This window comes from Rhinolophus ferrumequinum, chromosome 3, assembly GCF_004115265.2.
Source record: "Rhinolophus ferrumequinum isolate MPI-CBG mRhiFer1 chromosome 3, mRhiFer1_v1.p, whole genome shotgun sequence".
Classification (NCBI taxonomy): domain Eukaryota; kingdom Metazoa; phylum Chordata; class Mammalia; order Chiroptera; family Rhinolophidae; genus Rhinolophus; species Rhinolophus ferrumequinum.
Window position 1 is genome coordinate 78,495,238 of NC_046286.1, and position 22,098 is coordinate 78,517,335.

General features: G+C 36.3%; 1 protein-coding gene across 14 annotated transcripts in view; it reads right to left on the reverse strand.

The window, feature by feature from the left end:
• Positions 1–22,098, reverse strand: part of EPB41L2 (erythrocyte membrane protein band 4.1 like 2) — a 206,024-nt gene that overhangs the window by 88,468 nt on the left and 95,458 nt on the right. For all 14 annotated transcript variants that reach the window (XM_033098375.1, XM_033098315.1, XM_033098385.1 and 11 more), the window contains exons 2-3: positions 19,807–20,291; positions 18,847–19,059 (exon numbers count right to left, since the gene is read on the reverse strand). In XM_033098375.1, the coding sequence (XP_032954266.1) occupies positions 18,847–19,059; positions 19,807–20,277 (684 nt within the window). In that variant the 5' untranslated portion in view covers positions 20,278–20,291. The remainder of the gene's footprint in view (positions 1–18,846; positions 19,060–19,806; positions 20,292–22,098) is intronic.

The following is a 22,098-nucleotide window of genomic DNA, read 5'->3' on the forward strand; positions in this document are numbered from 1 at the left end:
TATGTACAGAGCAAACACAACTGATACATTGTCTCGGAGGGTGGAGAAAATCAAAGAAACCCTACAGAAGAGGAAAGAGAGTATCTCAAATAGTCTAAGGCCACAGTTTATCAGATCATGGTTTTCCCAGCAATCTGCATGAGCTGTCAACACACCTGTGTCCCAAAGTTCATTCAAATTCCAACAAAAAGGAAGAAACCACATCCAATGATTTTGTGGATGTGTTAAAAATTTAATTCCAGAAGAAAATGAGTCATCTGTAGGAAAGGAAGATTGTAAGTAAAGTTTCCCTGATCATTAATATGAATTAAGTTTGAAAAAGTTTTTCCAGTTACTCAAAAAAGAGAGATATGTGTAAGTATATATTATATCTAAAATACATAAATATAAACATGTAGATATACGTAAAAATAAATGTGTGTACATATACACACATGTATACACACACATATATGTATATGTATACACACATGTGATCTTTATGAGTAGTTGAAAAAAATTTTCAAACATACTTTTCATTAGTGATCAGAAAAACTGTATTTATGTATATCTATAGATAGATATTAATAGATAAGGATAGAGACAAACATGCATTATTAAAGTTATAAAGGCATACAGGTTTTTTTTATCACTATAAAGAACGACAAAAAGAAATTTTTCTTGTGTAGTACTCCTTCAAGACTAGGGGCTACAAAAGGAAAAGGAGGAAAAGAAAAAACTTTTCATAGCTGTGGGGAAAGAGCCCCAGAGAGCAGTTTCCAGGTCTCGGCCTCACATGGAAATAAATGTGCTGGCTTGGGTAGTAGATGGCCATCAGCTGTGGCTAGTTGGCTGTCAGTTGTTACCAGTGAGCCAATTAGCCACTGATATAACTCCCACAGCTGCACTGGTTAGGGAGTCGGTTGGCAGGCAGAGAAGCGGACAGCAGGTTGCAGGTCGTGTGGCGCCAGCCTCCAGTGAGACTATAGTGGTATGACTCCCCTATCTATGGCTCCGTGGGTGTTCCTTTTTGGCCTAGCCACATCCTGCGTTCTTATGTGGGGAGCAGGAGCTGAGACCAGGCAGGCCACCTCGCACGACAATAGCTCATTACAGAATCTCTATTTCTTTTCCACTACACAGGATTCAGGGGATTGTGATGGAACATTGGGGAAATTTCGCAGTGTTGATATGAACGACATAAAATACTATTCAATATAGCTTTTGGTGCTAGAAATAAAAAATTAAAAGGCTGCTACTAAAACAAAATCAAACACTAAGCCAGAACAGACTGCCGAATATCCTCTAGTAACTGTACCTGCAATAATTTTAAAGGAAACCCTAATGTAGCTAGAAAAGTATAGGCTCTCCTTTAATAAAACCATACATACCTTAATGAACTCCTCAAGGACACAGCAGATTGCCATTCTTATACATTGTAAGCAAGACCCAATTTCATGAGCACAATGCTTCCAAATCTAAATGGAGTATTGAAATGAAATGTTCTTCCACGCCAGTCTGCTGGGTTTTGAAATGTTTCCGAATTCTTAACTGAACACACAATTCATCTCCTAAGCAACCAGGTAAGTTTAGATCACAAACAAGATGTTAAAAGATGTTTCATCTTTACGCCACGTGGAAAATGACAAAAACAATAGAAATACTGCTACTAATATTATTCACAAACACAATGTCAATACAAATTTAAGCCTATGAGACATAATCTCTTTTTTCCCAAAGCAAACAAGTGCTAATTTTTAGTTTTAAAAGATAAAACATGAAACTTTTAATCTGTCATCCATAATCACACCCTGTATTTCTAAGGTGGCTGTAGTTTTTATTTCCCACAAGCCAGAGATTCTCATCAGTGTTCAGGACACACGAATCGGCTAACTGACGTGAGAGAGCCCTCCTGGAGGGCTTCTGCCTCCACACTGCAGAACAGGCTGCAGGACGCTATTCCAAGAACCAGTTCCCACCCTTGCACCCACATGCTCGGCTTCAGGGTAACTCCAAAGCCAAGCTCTGGAATGGAGCTGCAGGAAACCTCACAAGACTCCTAGACGGATGGATCTTGAAGCTTCTTAAGCAAACCACATTTTATACAAGAAATTACAAATTTTATACAAGGAATTACACTTATTCTTTGGGTTAACTAAATGATAAAGAATAATATAACAAACACCCTTATTAGTTCTAGTAAGCGTCAGTTGCTCAGCTGTTCATCAAGTGCGGTCCTTTAAACGCCTTCCTTTGGTAATGAAAGTTTAATGGGATGGTACTGTGGCCTGTGAGCAACAACCACCCACATCATCATCTGCTCTAACCAAAGGGCCTGCAGGTTCTCATACGCAAAATCCAGTTATAGTTCTACTCCTAGAATTTATTTTAGTGGTAACGTCAATAAATTATCTTTGACTTTCCTTCTTTTTTTAACCCAACTGGTGATGACCAATACCTCTCCAACAAGAGGATAAGTCCTTTGACACTAGGGATTGGTTTATTCAAAATTTCAAAAGAAAAGTGCAGTGTTTTTAAATCTTGTGGGTTTTTTTCTTACTTGTAAAAGTATTAAAGCATAATTTTTGAGTCTAAGCAGTTCTTTAAATTACAAAAGCATCGTGAATATGTAAACGGTATGTGCTTACATTATGGGCCCTCCAAGTCACTAAGTTATTGATAAAAATATAAGAATATCGAGAATTTATCCACTTGAGTATTTTCATCAAAAATTCAAGAGTGACAAGATCCTTAGAAAATTATAATTGGGATTTTAAAATATACTGATAATAATAATTGTAGCTAATACTTAGCAAGCCCTTACTATACGCTGGGCATTGCTCAAAGCGAATCATAACCAGACAAATTCAGCCACTGATTAAAGTTAGGAAACCGCTGGCAAGTGAGAGAATCCAAACAAACACTTAGTAAGACCTCCTGCTGTCCTAATGTAGGGTCTCTGCTCACTTTCCTATCACTGAGGAAAATTCCCCACCAGTCATGTTAATATTTCCACGAGGAGCTGACTGATGAATTCACCTTGTATCTGGGGACCAGGGGCCTGCCAGGGAGCGCCTTGACAGAGAGAATGTTCCAGCCGTTCAAAGCCGTTCTTCATTCTGGCTGCAGAGGCCTGAGCCTAGCATCAGACCCACTAAATGAGCATGTTCAAATGTGGCACTTGCACATCTGTAGTTTTAAAAATTTTTTGTATTAGACTTTATTTCCTAGAGTAGTTTCTGATTCACAGAAAAAGTGAGCAGAAAGTAGAGACTTCCCATATACCCTCTATCCCACACAGGCATAGCTGCCCCCATTGTCCCAGAGGTACATTTGTTACAACCGATGAAACTACACGGGCACATCATAATTACCCCAAATCCACAACTGACATGAGGGCTCACTTGGGGTGCTGTACATTCTATGGGTTTGGACAAATAAATGTATAATGACATTATCCACTATCACAGTACCATACAGAGTAGCTTCATGGCCCCAAAAATCCTGTGCACCTGCCTGCATTTTTAAAGAGCTTAACCAAGAATTCTGACCATGAGGTGAGGCTGATACCAAAGTCAGCAAACAAATCTCCTCACCCAGAGTAAGACTACCTGCCCTCACACTCCAAGTCCATCAGCTTTCAGTTCTGAATCTGGCTAGGCAGCATCTTTTCAGCCCTTTAAGCCAGGTCCCGCTGGATAATACATAAATTGCTCAAGTTTTCACTTAAAATCCTTTTAAAAATGACTGGTTCATGAAGCCTGGTAACCTAAAATTTATCTGGCAATCTTTAATGACAACTACACTTGAGACTAGCTTTGAAAAAGAAATCACCCAGTGGAAAAACACACGACAGCCACTGGACTGCAGATTTTATCACAAACCAGGTTCAATGAAGCTATTCTTACTTCCACTGGCCAGGAGTGTTTTAAAGTATTTTTTTTTTTTAACAATGGACCGAAGTGGAAGTCAAGTTGTAATGCAGAATAATCTTAATCACTTAAAGTATTTACTTTATTATGATTGTAAAATAAAGGGAAACAGAATCTGATAAAAAAGAGAGAGGTCTTCAGGAGTTTCTTAGCAACAATAATTTCCTTAAATACCTCACCACCTGAATTTCTGATTCTTGAATTCAATGACAAGCAACTTCTGGGCAATCTGAGAAAAAATCACATTTCATTTTGAGATATCTCAGTTGTTAAACATTGAGGCAACAGTGTTTCCATTGAGCTTGACATTTTTAATTCCTGGGAGATGAATAACAAACGTAAGTAAAACAAGAGAAAGTGACAACAAGGTCTTTGTTTGACGGGGGGAGGGAGGTGGCTGAGTGACTCTAAGGCTTTGCCTGACTTAAAACACACATACCATAAATTAATTAAACTATATAAGGAGAGAAACTGTCAAATAGAAACATAGGGATTCGAAAGCAGAAAAGTTAGGAAGCCTATGGGTGAGTGCGGCCGAGTCATGCCTCCCCAAAAGACTACCTTTCCAGCAGTGTATTCACCTGACCCATAGATGCCACAAATCCAGCCCGCTAGCTCGCTCACAAGCTGCCTTAATTTTTTCACTTCCCTTAGCTTCACTAGTGAAATTCTACCACGTTATGATTCTTTAGAAAGAACAGATTTCTTTTAAAATGCAAATCTCTCTTAGAAGGCAGTACAGGTAATCAATCATTCACACATTGAAGTCATTCGCTCAAATTGCTGCTCCTCTCATTACTTAGCTGGGAAACCTGCTACATCGGAGGAATTAGGAATTTTGATTTTAGAGGCAGAAAAGTAGGCCGGAAGCATAGAACATTTTCGGTATTATAATACTACAGAAGAATACCAGAATATCATTGTGGAAGTTGAAACAAGAAAATCTAAAGGGGAAAATTACCAAGAAACAGGAAAATAATAAGAAAAGAGGTTTAAAAATTTTGGCCTGAGTTAAGAAAGTGCAGTAGAAATTCTGTCTTTATCCACCTACTCAAGAGATTTGGCATCCAGAACTCAATTCCAAAACTTAACGTATAGACTTTAACAGTTGACCTAAAAATCTAATCATCATTCGTACATTGTTGCTATAGGAAAACAGACTTTGCAAATAAATCATTTGCTGACGTATGATGTGTACAGATAACCTGTGCATAAGCTGGAAACTTCCTTTGCAGTGCCTCTCTGCACTACGCATTCATATCCAAATGGTCAACCCAAAGCCCTCCTCTATTATTTCTGCCCTAAAATGCAAGGTGACATGTGACCTCTATTTGAAATTCAGAATCTTTTCCAACAGAAATATTTTCAATATGGCAAAGAGTTTCAGGCTAATCATTCCCCTTCCGAACTTGGCCTCCCATCCCAAGCCTATTAGGTCAATAATATACTCAACTAAGTACTTAAGTTATAATAAGGTATCTAACAGAACTTGGAGATAGTTTAACATTTACTGGGAAACCTAAGTAAAATCAACATATGTGAGGGATGAAATTATCAGACTGCAGGAGACCCAGGAATGAACATGTAAAACTTTAGGGAAGGAGGGGTTGCGTGCATGCGTGTGCGTGTGTCTCTCTCCATATATACAGACCCAATGAGGCTTCTTGGTGGGCGAGGAGTGGGAATAACAAAAAGTGAAAATTTATCAATATCACTTAGAAGAAGCAGACCTGGCCCAAAAGCATCATTATTCTTGACCTTGGCGGATGTGCTCACCCTCCCAAGTTACAGTGCATTGAAGACACCAGTCACTGTGTTGATGTAATACCCCTTGCTCTCAGTCTCATGTTTGCAAAGATATCTTATGATTATCACCTGGCATCATTTGATGGCTTTTTTATGATGAAGAAAAGAATTAGTTGACCAATCAATTCGTCCTGGCAGTTATCGCTCACTATAAATTCATTTCCTGACATTCTAATATGTCTGTATTCATAGGACGGGTCAACAAGAGTCAGTGTTCTCCTGCCTGATTGACTTGGGCGCAGTGAATAACGAGTTCATGTACACTCTAACGTTGGGGACCAGACCCTGCACAGTGAAACTCCCCCACGTCCGATTTGTTGAAGCCCAGCCCCCATCTCCAGCATGCTACTACTAGTCTCCATCAGCACAGTGAGCTTGCTCTAAAAACTTCAAATAGTATCATTAGCTCCTCCTTCGGCAAGACAGTGGAGAAAAAATAACAATCAAATTTCTTTTGATATATATGGTGAAATACCCAGATCTCAAAACATTAAAAAGTTCAAAGGAAGTGCATTTTAAAGCTGAGAACTATGGCACTGACGCAGTGCTTCAGTTATAACACCCCACCATCCCCTCCATCAATTACCGTGAGGTCAAATGATGTAATATAAATAAGAAACACTCTACACATTAAAACACTTTACAAAAATGTTAACATTTGATGCATCCCCAAATCACCACATCCAGAACAAATTCTTACTGTTGAGAAATGAAACTGAAATCCAGCTCGGGCTGGATTTCAAGAATGCAGCCCTCGTCCCTCTTTACTGCATGGGCTCTACAGGGGTCAGAGGACACTAATTATTCCTCAACAGTATCAACAGCGCTTGGTCCAGAGATGTTTCATGTGCACACCTTAGATAATAGATAATGACCCAAACAAAGTGGATAAAAACTGAATTACACCTATTGTTTGCAAAAAAACAAAAACAAAAAACATGAAGTAGAATAGTATTTCCATCCTTTCATCTCTTATGAACCACCTTCAGTCTGCCAATTAAACACATGTGCAAAATAAAATGGGTTATCTAGACCCCTGCAGGAAATAATGAAGAAAACGAAAACTAATAAAAAGCATCTGCAAGAAAACAGTGAACAATGTCAAAACAGATGCTACTATAGCTACCACAACCAATTAAAATTCTGTAACAAGACATCCAAAACACTTAATGGCAACTTTGATATGTGCTGTATTGTACCGGCCCACTTCACTTTATCCTAGTGATAAAAACATGCTCTTTGTTCAAGTTTTCCCAAGTAGAACGTGGAGTTCCCGTTAAAAACAGTAGATTGAACATATATATTTAGCTCTGCTCCCTAAGGAGGCTATTCTAAAATGATGTAGTGTGTGTGCAAATGCAGATTAATTTTTTTTCCCCTGACACAAGGGAAAAGAGAAAGAGAATGAAACCAGTGCCAACAAAATTTGGACAGCAGAATGAAAAAGGACAGGAGATAAGAGTCCATGCATTTATATTTTATATTTTCTTTGCAAACTCTCCTATGGATGGGAGCCCACCTCTCTCTAACGTTTAGCAGAAGTGAAGAGCTTAATTCATTTGAACCCCAACAACATACTGGCTTTTCAAGGCCAAAGGATTCCTAGTTAAATCCAAGCCAAGAAAAGCTGAGGTCAAAAATGGCAACACTGGCCAAGCCCGGGGTGGCTTGCTCCTAACAAAAGTTTCCAGTACATTTTACATGTTATCCTTGACATATAAGAAAGAGACATTAAAATATTTTCTTATAACCCCAAATTTCTGCTTGGATTTTACTATTTAACCCCTTTCAAATGAAAAATGTAATAGGCTAGGTGTTGCTGACTTTTCTTAAATACATCATTCTTCAAAGTCTGGGAGTTCCTTTCTCTTCAATAAGATTTACTTACCAACTAACCCATTACTTACCCCATAGTAATGAGGCACTTTGTCACTTTCATGTTCTTTATCTAAATCAGGGGTGTCCAAACTTTTTTCAACGTTTTTCACCAAGGGCCATAAGCGGTAAAATACACAAACAGCCGGGCCACTCACTCGAGGTGAAGTACGTATTGCCTCACCTGGTTTATTTAAGTAAACTAAATATATTTTTGGAATTTGCTGCAGGCCAATAAAAAATGGATCGCGGGCCACAGTTGGCCCGCGGGCCATAGTTTGGACACCCCTGATCTAAACCATAAACAGTACTTACCAATTACATTCATATTCTTATTTAATATTGTAAGATTTATCTTTGAAAGAAAAATTGATAAGCAGCTTCAGAGGAAAAATAAAACCTCACACTCTCTTTTTATCTTCTCAGCAAAGGTAGGAACCAAATTGATCTTAGGGGACAAAAATTATTTTCAAACACACAAGGTATATTTAAATGAATAATATCTTGAGACCAAATTTGTAAAATACTGTGCAAATATGACTTCCTTAACTTCCTATTTTACTTTAAAATGATATACTGTCACTAAGGGATATCAACAATTGAGTCATTAAAATAATTCTTAAGCAACGAAAATCCAACTTCTTTTTGTCCAACTTTTCCCATTATTTACTCTGAATAGCCAGACTTGGCATAAATTTATCATAAAGTATAACTCTTTTAAAATCTATGAAAAAGTATATATCTTTTAAAAGACAGAAGAGTGACTAAAACTGTTAGATAAAGAGGTCGGTATCAAATATCTAGCCATATAAACAGACCAATTTTTCTAGTATTTTTATTAAAAATTGCTAAATACCATTTCCATTAAAACTTATTTCAAAAACGATAAGCAGAAAACTTCTGTGGGTTAGCACATTCTCTGTAAACTATTTGCCTAGAATGAATTTTGACATTTGATTCATACAGGCTTTCTGTGCTATAGAAAAATAGCTTAGCACAGCATTCCTATTCGAGTGTCTTTAAATTGTTGCTGAAAGAAATATGGAAAGAGATCAATGAATATAACAAATATTATGATACTCAGATTAAGTATTCTATGTAAATAACTGGATGATGCATAAAATCAGACTCAACCTCAAAACAGGTAAAATGGCATATTCCACAAATAAAGCACACAGTTACAAGGTATGCTTTGAGAAATTGGTACTAGTATGGAGGCATCTTGGGATGCCTCTCCAGAATATGAGTTAAAAATAAAATGTAAGAAACATTCCTAATCATAACTTTTGTAACAGAATTGATGTGTTAACTCTGCTGCAGCAGCACGTAATTAAACAAATATAAAAGTAACCATCTGAAAGATCATTATCAGTATTTCTTTCATCATTTAGCCATCTTGCATGACAAAATTTTTTCTGCGTAATCCAGTGCTTCTAATAGATCATATTTTATTCAATTATAATCCTTTTAAAATCCAAATGTTAGCGTATTATATTACAGTTCTATAAATATGAATGATGAATTCTGTCCATGGTTCTACTAGGTCACAAAGTATGCATCCTGCCGTACAAAGAATGGCCCCAGCTCCAGCTTCAGTAAAATAAATAACACTCACAGGTAGAGGCAAGATTCTCAAACTCTACCCTCATTAAGTCCCTACAAACATCTCCAGAGGAATCTTAGGGGAGGGGAGGAAAATAGAAAGATAGGATCGGGGGGAGAGTATTATTTGGCAAAATTTCCTAACAGTTGAGAAATAAAAACTGTCAGTAACATCTTTAATTTGCTCAGGAAAAAAGAGGACGATAATAGGGAAAAGAGACTGAAATAAAATACTAATGGAAACAAAGGGTTTCTGAGTGGAACAAATTTAACAAAAGATACTGATAGTTTTCGTTGGAGAGAGAAATAAGATTATCTCTCTTCATTTTATGAACTCTGACAAGAAGTTAAAAAATTATATTTTAGAGAGTGAGAAAAATGTGCCTTAACAGATTTTAAAAGTACAAATTATTCTAAATATGACCTTTCCTTTTCCCACCATTTCTAATCTTACCCTACCATCATATAATTTTCATGCCAAAAGAGAAAACATAAGTCAAAGATCCAGTACCTATTATACTACCACCCTCAGATTAGAGTAAAAAGTTAGTAAGTGGTAAATTACCAAGGAGTTAGCTTGCCTGGCAGCACATGTGAGAAGGGCCAGGAAGAGATGGATGGTGCCTTCAAAGTTATGTCAGGATGGTTACTCATAGTGAGAAGTTACTTTCAAGTGTCAAGTTTAATGCTTTCTAAACACCACTGATGCAAAGCAACAAAGGGAGTCCCCAAAAGTAGGGAAGATGGAGAAGGGAAAGTATGTAGTCGAATTCTTGACAGCTGAGAAAGAAAAACCACATATCATTCTTTAGTTTGCTGAAGAGAGGAAAAGACATTAGAGAAAAAGAGGCAGGGAATAGGCATTAATTATATTCTCCTCTCCAAGCCCAGCCTACACCATCCAGCAAGCAATGGGACCAGAGAGTCTCATTTAAGGGAAAGAACTCTTAGGCTCTAGGAGTCTGCATTTCCCTCTAGGTTGTGCACTGCTCTAGGGCCAAGACCAAATCTTATCCACCTTTGCATTGCTTTCATGCCCAGCAATTTCATAGCCTTTTATAGAAATTTAATAAGTTATTTTCATTTATTTAAGGCCGAAAAGTGTTTGTACAACAAGTTAGCCTGCTGTTCCCAAGTATTTAAAAAGCAGGGCAGTGGTGGACAGAAGTAGCAATTGTGGAGAGTTGGAGAGGGAAGTGAATCACATACATACATACACCCAAATCTTTCTTTCCTAGTTGAAGAGGACAAAGAGAAGAATTGAGAACATACACGTAAGTAAGCAAATTCAATCATTTAGATAAGAAGGATAAAAATTTTATACATGTACAAAAAAGTAGAGAGAAATTAATCAACAATTACTTTCCAGGAGTAGTGCTAGAGGCAAAGTTAATGCCCAGTGCTCACAGAGTTCTTTTTCTAAAGGAACTAACTGAAGAAATAATACAAGTACGAGAAAAAAAATTAAACAACGATACAAGACGTTAGCAGTTGTTCAACACAATAATACAAAAGATTCTTTCACAGTGCGTGATTGATTGCCAAATTTATGGTTCAAACAAGTTCAGTGGAAGAAAAAGCCTTCTGGAAGCTGCATTTGCGTTGCACACTAAAGGATACGAAGTAATCGTATGGCTGGGGATATAAAAACGTGGAAATGGTCTGATCAGAAACTTGAAGGAAAGACGACAACTCAGAATGTGCCTACCGGGAAGACCCATTTGGCTGACAGGGGAAGACTCAGAATCCAGTAGGAATTCTGAGTCTTCCCCTGTCTGAGCAAAAGACAGTCTGAGCTCATACCTAAGAGTCCTGCATGCCCAGCCAAAGAATGACTTCTCTTGGGACCCTCTCCTGTTCTTCAAGCTGGACCAAAGTATGTGACCACTCACGTGGCCTGACAGCCTTTTCCCACTTAGTAAATAAAAATTAACTAATTGGATAGAATTATCACCTTAAATCCCTTTTTAAGCTAAAGGGATGAAAGAGGGACAGCTAGGCAGAGACATTCCATCTAGACCTATGTCACTGGCATTTTAAATTGCACGTAACCTATGCCAATAAATTGTTCCCAGTTCCTAAACCATATTTATATCTAACATGACTTTACGGGAGTTTACAAAGCGCCATAGTTACCAGAACCGCCACACCTATGTAGGTAGTTAAAACAATTTAACTAGTAAACCTGGTAGAAGTCACTACTAGAAATCTGAAAGAACAACCCTGGGGGATAAAAGCAGACATAAGCAATTAAGTCAGTAAATAAAACAGTCAAAACTAATGATGTAAAATTGGATTTCTGAGGCCAGTACACTACACAAGAAAGGCAAGAAGACCTTGACGCATTCTACTTTCTGATAAATACTTTTATCATCACACTGATAAAGAGAGCCTACATTCTGATGACCTTATTCATAACACTAACAAAAATGGTACTGATATTCCTGTGTGGGCAGGAACAATGCCCTCAGTTCTCAGACAAAATCAACACGTGGGAACAAGTTTCAGATGCCAAAGGAAAATGTGAGCAACTCTAACTCAGACTGCATCATCACTCATGCTTCCAAAGTCTTGCAGGAACTTTCACATTTATTTTCAGACTTTATATATATATTTATCAGCTGTAGTCAAACCAGCTCAATCCTAGAAACAGAGGAAGCAAATACTTCCATTCTTACTTTGCAGTCTGAGGATGGAAGAAAAAAAAAAAGAGGAAGCGACTTCCCCAAGACATCCAAAGAGTCAAAAGAAAAGTAAACATGGATGTCCTGACTTTATATCCATGGCTTCTAGTAAACCTTACTGGATGTTTCCTTAGAGGAAAGCGCCCCACTGTTTTAATTCACCAAGTGTGTAAATGACTTCAGCAGCAGAACAAGAGTTCTACAGCTGAGTCTGGAGCATGCATGCAGAGTCTAGAAGACTCCCTAAAATTTCTTGTAATTAAATTCCAGTACCAAAGGAGCTTGTCACATACATTAAGTATCTCAGTGAGATAAAAATAGACATATGAAAGAATAGAAACTATCAAGTTTCTTCATTAAAAAATCAGAATCCTCAGTTTTTCTTGTTCAAAAAGTGTGAAATCTCAGTTTAGTGTCAATTGATGATAAATTAGTATAAAATATAAACTGTAGTTTTCACTAACTACAATGAAAAAATACTTCACACAAAGATTTGGAATAAATGCACAAAGACAGACTAGGCCTTGCATCAAAATTTATGCATGGTTTAGCAATAAGCCTATTGTTACGTAAGCCAAAAATAACATTAAAGTCAAGCCATATCTGTTTTTTTTTTAACTTAACTAAAATCATTCTCTAAAAAGGCACTTATCCAATATTTATGCTCTTAAATATTGTGTGTGAGGCATTTTATCCACTTAATATTAACATATAATCTCTTTTCCTCCAAAGAACATAAACTTCAAAGACAACTAGTTTTTGTAAACAGTGCTGCCTTACTTCCCTCAGCAGTCTTCTTCATTTAATCCCTGAGGTTTGAGAAAGAAAAGGCTCAGACAGCCTGAAGGAGGAAGGATGTAGAAAAAGCCACTACAAGTAGAGGGTACGGGAAGAAGAGGGATACAGATGGATATATGGAGATCTATCTATTTTAAGGAAGCAATCTGAGAAGCAGAGATGATGTTAGGACACCGAACAAATATACTCCCAAGAATTATGTTTCTTCGTTTAAAAAAAAAAAGTTATTCAGTTAATACAGTAACATTTACATAAAATTATTTAAATGGGGTGCTTTTATTAACCAAAGGTACTGACAGGTAACACAAACAAGAAACTGCCTAACTTTCCCAATGCTCTCATAACATTGATAAAATCTTATCTATAAAGACCACTGATTTGCATCTTAACTCATGTAGTGAGAATAAAAATGTCCCCCTTAAATTACCGTAGCCACATAGCTATCTACCATTCTCTAAAATCTAAATAGTATTCTTGACCCTGTTAGGTCTTGTATACCAATGACTTTACAACCTATGGTGCATTTCTCCCCAACCTGTTTGCTCTATGGATCAGTTTTAATCTGGCATTTCAGGCTTTCTAGAACCTCATCCTACTCTATAAGGCCCCTATCAATTCCTGAAGACCTCCTGCACAGGCCATGTTTCCCTCTACTGTTGTAGGTGTCCTACCTGAAGACGATTAGACCCTCTTCAGTGGGTATGCTCTAATGGAAAAGTCTAACGGAAAATCGGACACATGTACATACAGAAAGAAAAGACATAAACAATAACTATAGGCATCTAAAAGTCCATGATAGATATACTATCTTTAATGACAGTAGACAGATAGAAACAAACCTAATCTCCAAAACCAAATAAAGTAGAAGTATTTATTCCCCACGTTGCATTCGTCTTCCTTGAGTGCTTGCAAGTTCATAAATAGCTAGTTTCCCACAACATACTTCCCCCAAATAGTCCTCAGACACCAGTTTCCGGTATAGAAATACAGAACTATAGATAAGCAGCATCAGCATATCATCCAATCTGTCTAATGTCAGTGCGGGAATTAGGAAACAGGAGCACACTCAAACCACGTGAAGACTGTCTTTTGAGCTCTGCTCCTGAAGAGGAAATAACAGCAGATCGGGTGAGTATCAGACCCATGCTAATGAGACTAAGCAAGCAATCAAAGAACGTAAGTGGGACGGACAATTGGTTAAAAGAGAAATTCATCAACCAAGAGAACACAACGTTTGTTATAACTGTTATAACAACTATTATGACACTGATGGATTACGGCCTATGGTCAGATATAAAGCCACTGCCTAAAATTCCAGTGAATTGTTGGAACATAAAATCTGCTGTGGGATCACATCACTACTACTCCAAAGCTTTGTAACTGATAGAAAAAAAAAGTTTATTCAACACTTATATGCTACAAGCTTATTTCAAATTTATCTACTGTACTAAAAAATTCATTATCTCATGGTTTATTAAGTAATCATTTATTAGCTAAAAAGACAATCTGTCTGTAAATTAATACAGTCATTAAAATAGAGACTCCTATGCTTCCCCAACCAATTTAAGTCTTTGTGAATTAAAGGACTCGACTGCTGCTTTTAACTTTGGATAATTTCTCAGTTGTGTTTCAAGTAACAAAATGACTTGATTTCCCCTCAGTAAGCAGAATTACAGGAGAGGAACAAGTCATACAGATAAGAAATCACTTTGTTTTGTACCATTCCAAAATGAGATCAAACATACAATAAATGAGTGCTCAACAAGATGGGGGAAAGACAGAGCTATGCGTCATTAACATTAGCCTTTATTAAGTCAAGTATGTCTATAAAACACTGAAAGATCTAAGGGAATAAAAGCAAAAAAAAGATGTCAGAAAATAAATTCAAGTAAACCAAGAAAAATAACAGACAACCCCAAATTGGATGGCAAAATACAGCCCCATATATCAGTAAGCAGATGAAATAAATGGCCTAAATTCACCAGTGAAAAGACAATTCTCAAATAGGATTAAAAAACATGTCCCCTCAAAGACAAAAGGATACAACGTTTAAAAGTAAAGAAATAGAAGAGACAAAGACTGGAAGTCTTGACAAATCCTAACCAAAATAAAGCTAGTATGGTAATATTAATATCACATAAAATAAATTCTAAGGTACCATGTGAGGATAAAAAGGGGGGAAAACCCAAGAATACATAATTCTGCACCTACATGCATCTAGTAATCCAGACTCATATTTTATAAAGCATAAACTTACAAAAAAACAATGAGAAGTTCTCAAGTCAACCACCATAATTTTTAACATAACTAATAAGCAGTTAAACAATAAATAGAGGTATAGACAACATGTCCCACATAATTAATAAGTCTGATCAAGAGGACAAATCTAAAAACCTGTGCCAACAATTAAAGGATAACACGCTTTCCCAATCTCAAAAGAACTCTATTGACTGTATATTACGCTGTTTCCCTGCAAATAAGACCTAGCCAGACAAAGCGTCTTTTGCAGCAAAAATTAATATAAGACCCAGTATTATATTATTATATTAGTATAGTATAGTATAGTATAGTATAGTATAGTATAGTATAGTATACCAGGTCTTATATTAAAATAAAACAGGGTCTTACACTAATTTTTGCTCCAAGAGACTCATTAGAGCTGATTGTCCGGCTAGGTCTTATTTTGGGGGAAACACGGTAGACTGCAAAGTAAGTCTTAACAAATACGATAGACTCTCTTATTTAAACCGCATTCTGATCACAATGTAATAAAACAGGAAACTGAACACAAGAAAAATGTCAGCTTCCCACAAGACATGCACACACTCTGGAAATTTAAAAACACATTTACAAAAACTTCAGCGGTCACAAATGACCCATAATGGGATGAGAAAATATTAAGAACTAAATAGCAAAGAAAGCACTATATTTAAAAACTTGTACTATCAACCAGAGTCACTTGAAGGTTAATTACAGCCATGAAAATATATATATATCGGGGGTGCCAAAAAAATGTATATAAATGGACACTTTGGTCAAGCAGTAGTTCGCCGTAATCAGAAGTGCCTGGACGCTGATCGTAACCACTTTGAGCACCCCTTGTAACTGCAGAAGTCAAACATACTTGTATTCATCTTTTGTTATCGGTACATTGAGTATTACAATTTTAATACAGTTTTCCTTTCTTAAAATGTGTATACATTTTTTGGCACCCTCTGTATATTGAATATTCAACTCAAGAAATTGGAAAAATAATAGAGAAATCCCAAAGAAAAACAAAGAGCAAAAGGGAACAATATATTGCAAAATGGAATATAAACAAAACCAAGTTGTTTCGCAGAAAAAAAAAATTAAAATGGTAACTACAGCAAGAATGATCAAGAAGAAAAGGTAAAAAAAAACACACTAGAAATGAAAAAGAAATCAAAATCAAATATACAAGATGAGAATAATACGAAAACCTTCATGCCAATAAGATTTTCTAAATTAGTTTAAACGGACAGTTTCCACTAAAAATATGAATTACTAAAACTGACTCAAGAAAAAATATAAACAGACTATAAGGAAATTGAATAAATTATTCAAAAAAAAACCCTTCCAACCTTACTTTTCCCACAAAAAGGCCACTAGCTCAAGAGAATTTTAAAGGCACTGTCCTAACAGGTTTCCAAAGAATTCTGGTAACATTCAATACCGATTCACGTCTTCACCACCTTTTCATAAAACTTTCCTAGTTTTGTTCTTAGAAACTAGGAAAAGAACATCCTTAATCTGAGAAAAAATATCTATTCTAAAAAATCCTAGAGCAATCCTATATAAAACTTATAAAAAGATGCTCAACCTCATGATTTGCAAATTGTAGTATTGTTTCCATGTTTTCAATTATACACCACCATCTTCCTCTGAAAGGATCACACTTGCCCACCCATTGTTATCAGCCTTAACCACGTGACTTGCTTGGCCAATGAGATGTCAATGAAAGTGATATATACCATTTCCAAGCAGATGAATTAAGAGCCATAGTGAGGTTTTGCCTGTTCTCTTTTTCCTCTATTGTGAGAACAGCATGTCCCAGGTAGCAGACACACTTTGAGATTGGTCCAAAATTCAAGAAGATATAGAAGCAGAGCCATAGTAACCCACTAAGGGCATGAAACACATACAAGGAATAAACCATTGTTATTGTAAGTCCAGGAGATTTGGAGGCTGTTCCTGCAACATAACAGTGAAAGTTGACAGTCATCAAATAAATGCAAATTGAAATATTGAGACAGTATTTCATATCCAAATGATTGGTCAAAATTAATGTCTGATAACAAGAAGTGCTTATGGCAATGTGGAAAAATCAAACAGTGGTTGCCGGATGGAATTTGAAACGGCACAACCACTTTGGAGATCCCTTTGGCACACTGAAGAAACAAAACTGCATCCTATCTACCCTGAAGAAACTCTTGAACAAGGAAACAAGGAAACGTGTGCAATAATGTTCACTGAAGCACTGATTCTTATAAAATACACAGAAAATGTGCCTCAGAGGAGAAATGGATACACTGGTTTAGTCACTCAAAAGAATACTATACAGCAGTTAAAATGAATAAAGTAGATTCACACATCATAAAAAGACACAAGGAGAGCAAGAGAGGAGAGATGGGAATGAGATTTTAGCAATGTCTTTTTGATTCCTTAAAAAAAAATAGCTGAAACACATGGCAAAATGGTAACATCTGATTAAAATTTTTAAGGTGAATATGAAACTATCTCTTCCACTATTTCTATACTGTTGTACTTTTAAATTTATCACGACTTAAAAAAAAGATAGAGAACAAAAATAGAGTTAAATCATAAGGCATATTTTTCAGTCTTGGTGACATCAAGAACATCAGAGATGACAAGGGCCTTCTGGATTATCTACATAATCCTCTATATTCTATCGATAAAGTCAGTTTCAGGGCCTCAGTTTGGACCAGAGGGGTGAAGCAAATAAATGACAAGGTTCCGTAACAAGTTATCATCAAGTTGGTTCTCAAAATCTAGACTCCCTCACTTCTAGGATGGGTAGGAAAAAACAAGGGACATGTGCTCAAATACAATGTAACTGAACCAAGTTCAGAACACTATTCTGTTGCTTTCCTATTGTCCCCTTCCCCTACAACTGAGACACAGTATCGTTCTCTCTCTCTGAGAGCTTTAAGGATTTTTAACCCTCTTTTGTCACCTTTTTTCCTGAAACAACTGGAAATATGAGAACAATTATTGTGAAATGAATTAAAAAAAAAAAGTTCTACATAACAAATACAAATACAAAGATAAAGGCAAGGACCATACATCATTCATCTCAGTAACTCATTGGTCAGGTTCATGACCTCCAGAGCCCAACTACCAGGGCTGGAATACAGGCTCAACCAAATAGCTAGCTATGAAACTTGGAGCAAGTAACTTAGCCTCTCTAAGCCTCCATTCCCCATTGTAATATTGGGACGATCCATAATAATACCTATTTCATATAGATTCTTATAACTATTACATGAGATAATCCATTCAAAGCTCTTCACAGTTCTACAGTAAACGTCAGCTAGTAGTATATGTCATGTAAATAAAGAGATGTAAGCTATGAAAAGCAACAAACTTTTGATTACCATAAAGCTCTAAGGTGCTAGATGCCTTTAAAAAATTACATTGGTATCAATCAGTGACAGTGCTAATGAATTATATGTTTTGCAAATCCTGAGTGTTTTTTAATTAAAAATTTGTCTCAGGATAAAAACACTTGGGGTTAAACTACTGAAATTTTATGACCCTGAAATGTAAACATAGAGCTATCATTTCTCCTCAAGTGAAATATCTTATAGTCAGAGATAATATTTAAACTATTTAATGCCCATTCAGAACAGACACCAGACAATACACATAACAGTGCAGATTGGCAGAACACCAGCCGTGCTTACCCTTCAGGGACAGGAACTAGTTTTTGGAATGGAAATAATGACCCTCTTCTACAGTTTCTGGTTTTTTATGTTTGTTTGTTTGTTGTTTGTTTTTAATGCAAAATTGTGACAAACTAATTTGTAGGAACAGAAAAATATATTGTGCCCTGCCACAAATGAAGGCAGACTACACTTCTGCTTTCATTTCATATATTAAATAGCTCTTTAATCAGCTCACTGACTCACCTCCAGGTCACAGCTGTACTCAGTGCCATCTAGGAGGGTCACTTTACACTGGACAGTTTTGGTCTTCTTGATGGCTTTTTGAGAGGCCTTCTCTGCTTTTAGCTCATTGGTCTGTACTTCCTTTGTCTCTCTTTTGGCTGCTTCTTCTGATTTGTCTTCCTGTGTTTCCTTTACCTTCTCCTCCTCTCTCTCCTTCCTTACTTCTTCAGCAGGCTGTTGATGAAAAAATTAAGTTCATATGTTGACCGATTTGCAGAAGACAATGCACTAAAAGGAAAATCCTTAGTAAGAATGGTGATGGTTATAAACACTATTAGCCTAAGATTTTAAAAGACTTCACATTTTTTCTAGAAAGTATTTCCATATATATTCCTTCCCTCAATCCACTGCCAATTTTCTCATTTTGCCAATCTGGTCATTTCAGCATTAAATGAGTAAAAAAAATTACATCCCAGCAACTGCAATTTAAATACCATTTCAAATAATAAAATTGCCCATTATCTCATTCCATGGCAAAACATAGGCTTCATTAGGCAACCAAAATGCACACACTTACAAATCTATTTCTTTCTACTTGCTGAACACTTAAATAAATCAAATCAAAGAGGTATAAAAGTACACACTGTTTAAAAAGAGAGGTGACAGTATTTGAGAGTATCTGTTTAACCTTAAAAGGAACAGATATATTAAAAATAAAAACTATATATAAAAAAGGAACAGATATAATTTTTTATGGTGTACATTTATAGTGGATTTTTTTTTTGCTTTATTATTTTGGAAATTTTTAAAAGAGTAAGGCGACTGTGGTAAACCATTCCAATACCCATATCCCAGATATAGTAAGCCAAAGTAGTATCTAAGTACAAGAAACCTGGAAATGATTCAAAGCAAACAAATCCTTTTTGTAAAGCAGTTACACGACCAAGCTTTCCTTTCTAGGCCATCACTTCTCAAACATACCTGTGTCTCAGGACTGGTTACTGAAGGTTCCTCTTCCTTGGCATCAACCTTAGTTACCTGTTGTTTTCTCTGATCTGTTTCTTCAGCATCACCCTTGGCCTGCCTTTCTTCTTCAGGAAGAGATTCCTCTTTATCTAAAACCTGCTCTTCCACAACAGCTTGGGCAGGCTCTTTCTTATCCCCTCCATCTTTGGCCGCTACTAAGGTGTAGGACTTTTGCTTCTTAAGCCACGGGGGTATGAATCGAGAAATCCCCCTGCTCTCAGATGGATCCTTTTCTCTCTTCCGGCGGCGTGGACTACTTTTGTGATCAGCTGGAGGAGATGGCTGGGAACCTTTTTCCTCCTCTGGATCAGATGACTGATTCTGCTGATTTTCTGCGACTTCTTTAGGTTTCTCCTTGGTGGCATCTGCCCCTAACTGGTCAGATTCCTTCTTCACTTCCGACACAGAGCCTACTTCAGTAGTCATGGTGACAGCTTACACTGTAAACAAAACAAAATCACCAAATGGTATTTTACAGACTCTCCAAGGTATAGTTTGGAGGCAAAGGACAGGATACAGAAGGATGGGAAGGGGTGTGGCAGAGAGATGATGGGGAGAAAATACCTGTAGAGGAAGAAAGTTCATAAGCACAACAGAAAAATGGAGACTGCTTCTCTAACTGTGAGAATTCTCTATTAGAATCAAAGAATCAAAACTAGCATCACAATGGAATTAATTCTAATTCTGTAGAGAAAGCACTTAAAATCAAGCGAGCTAGAAAGAGGGGTTACTTTTATTTGGTTTCATCTAGTTATAAACAATAATTCACCCCCAAAATACAATTTTTTAAGGAAAATTACTTTTCTCTATACTTGGTATCCCTTACTCTTTAATACAAAGTGTCACTGATAATGTTAGAAAGTACTGAGACATATTCACTGTAATTTCACACATTAAAACTAAAACGTTAGGCATTGTAAAAAAAAATGAATGTTAAATATTGGGTGCTTAATAGCAAGAAAATTAAATCTGTAATGTATTCTTTTTTGTTCCCCCATTAAATCTCGTAATTCATTGTCACTGTTATAATACAAAAGTCAGTCTTCTGGAAAGGTACTCTAATTATGATCAAAACTACAAAACTCCATCCCACCCAACTTCAAACACAATTTTCTTTGAATATGTGATTATAAGAAAATATCTTATATCTTAAAATGGCCCCTGATCTTAACCAAATGAAATTATTATAGGGGTTAAAAAAAATCATCTAATAATTGATTCTATCATAATTATGAAAACAAAATTGAAATTAAATCTGAAAGTAACAGGCTGTATACATTTTACGCAAGCAAAGGGGGACTTGTAAAGCATAGCAGCACCACTGACATAAAAATAATAGGCAGAAATGGCAGAGACAGTCCATTTTCTCCTCTCTTATCAATGATTAAAGTGCTCAAAGGCCTGGCACCCTGGCCAATGGGAAATTTCCCAGCTATCTTCAAAAGTGGTACAAACTTGAACAGTTCAAAAAATAAAATACACTTATTTTAAAGCTTTATTGAAATAGTCTCATAACATAAAATTCACCCTTTTTCAATTATACAGTTAATGGTTTTGAGTACATTCATAAGACTATGCAACCATCACCACTATCTAATTCTAGAACATTTTCATCATCCCAAAAAGAAACCCTGTATCCATAAATAGGTACTCTCCATTCTTGAACCACCCCTCAACCCCAAACCCCTGGCAACCACTAACTTACTTTCAATATGTATGGATTTGTTTATTCTGGACATGTCAAATAAATGGAATTATACAAAATGTGGCATTTTCACTTAGCATAATCTTTTCAAAGTTCATCCATGTTGTAGCATGTGTAAGTATTATACTTGTTTCTTAAAATATTTTCACCTCCTTTTCGCAAATGATTTATCTGATAAGTCTAGTACCCATAATATATAAAGAATTTTGCAACTCAGCAAAAACAAACAAAAATAAGGTAAAAAACGAGCAAAGGATTTGAGTAGACATTTCTCCAAAGAAGATACACAAATGGCCAATAAGCACTTGAAATAATGTGCAACATCTAATCAGTCATTAGGGAAATGCAAATTAAAACCACCATGAGATACCACCACTTCGCATACACTAGAATGCTATAACAAGTACGTATTGGTGAGGATATGGAAAATTTGGAACTCTCAATAATGCTGGCAAGAATGTAAAATGGCACAGCCACTTTGGAAAATAGTTTGGCAATTCCTCAAAGTTAAACAAAGTTACCACATGACCCAGCAATTCCAC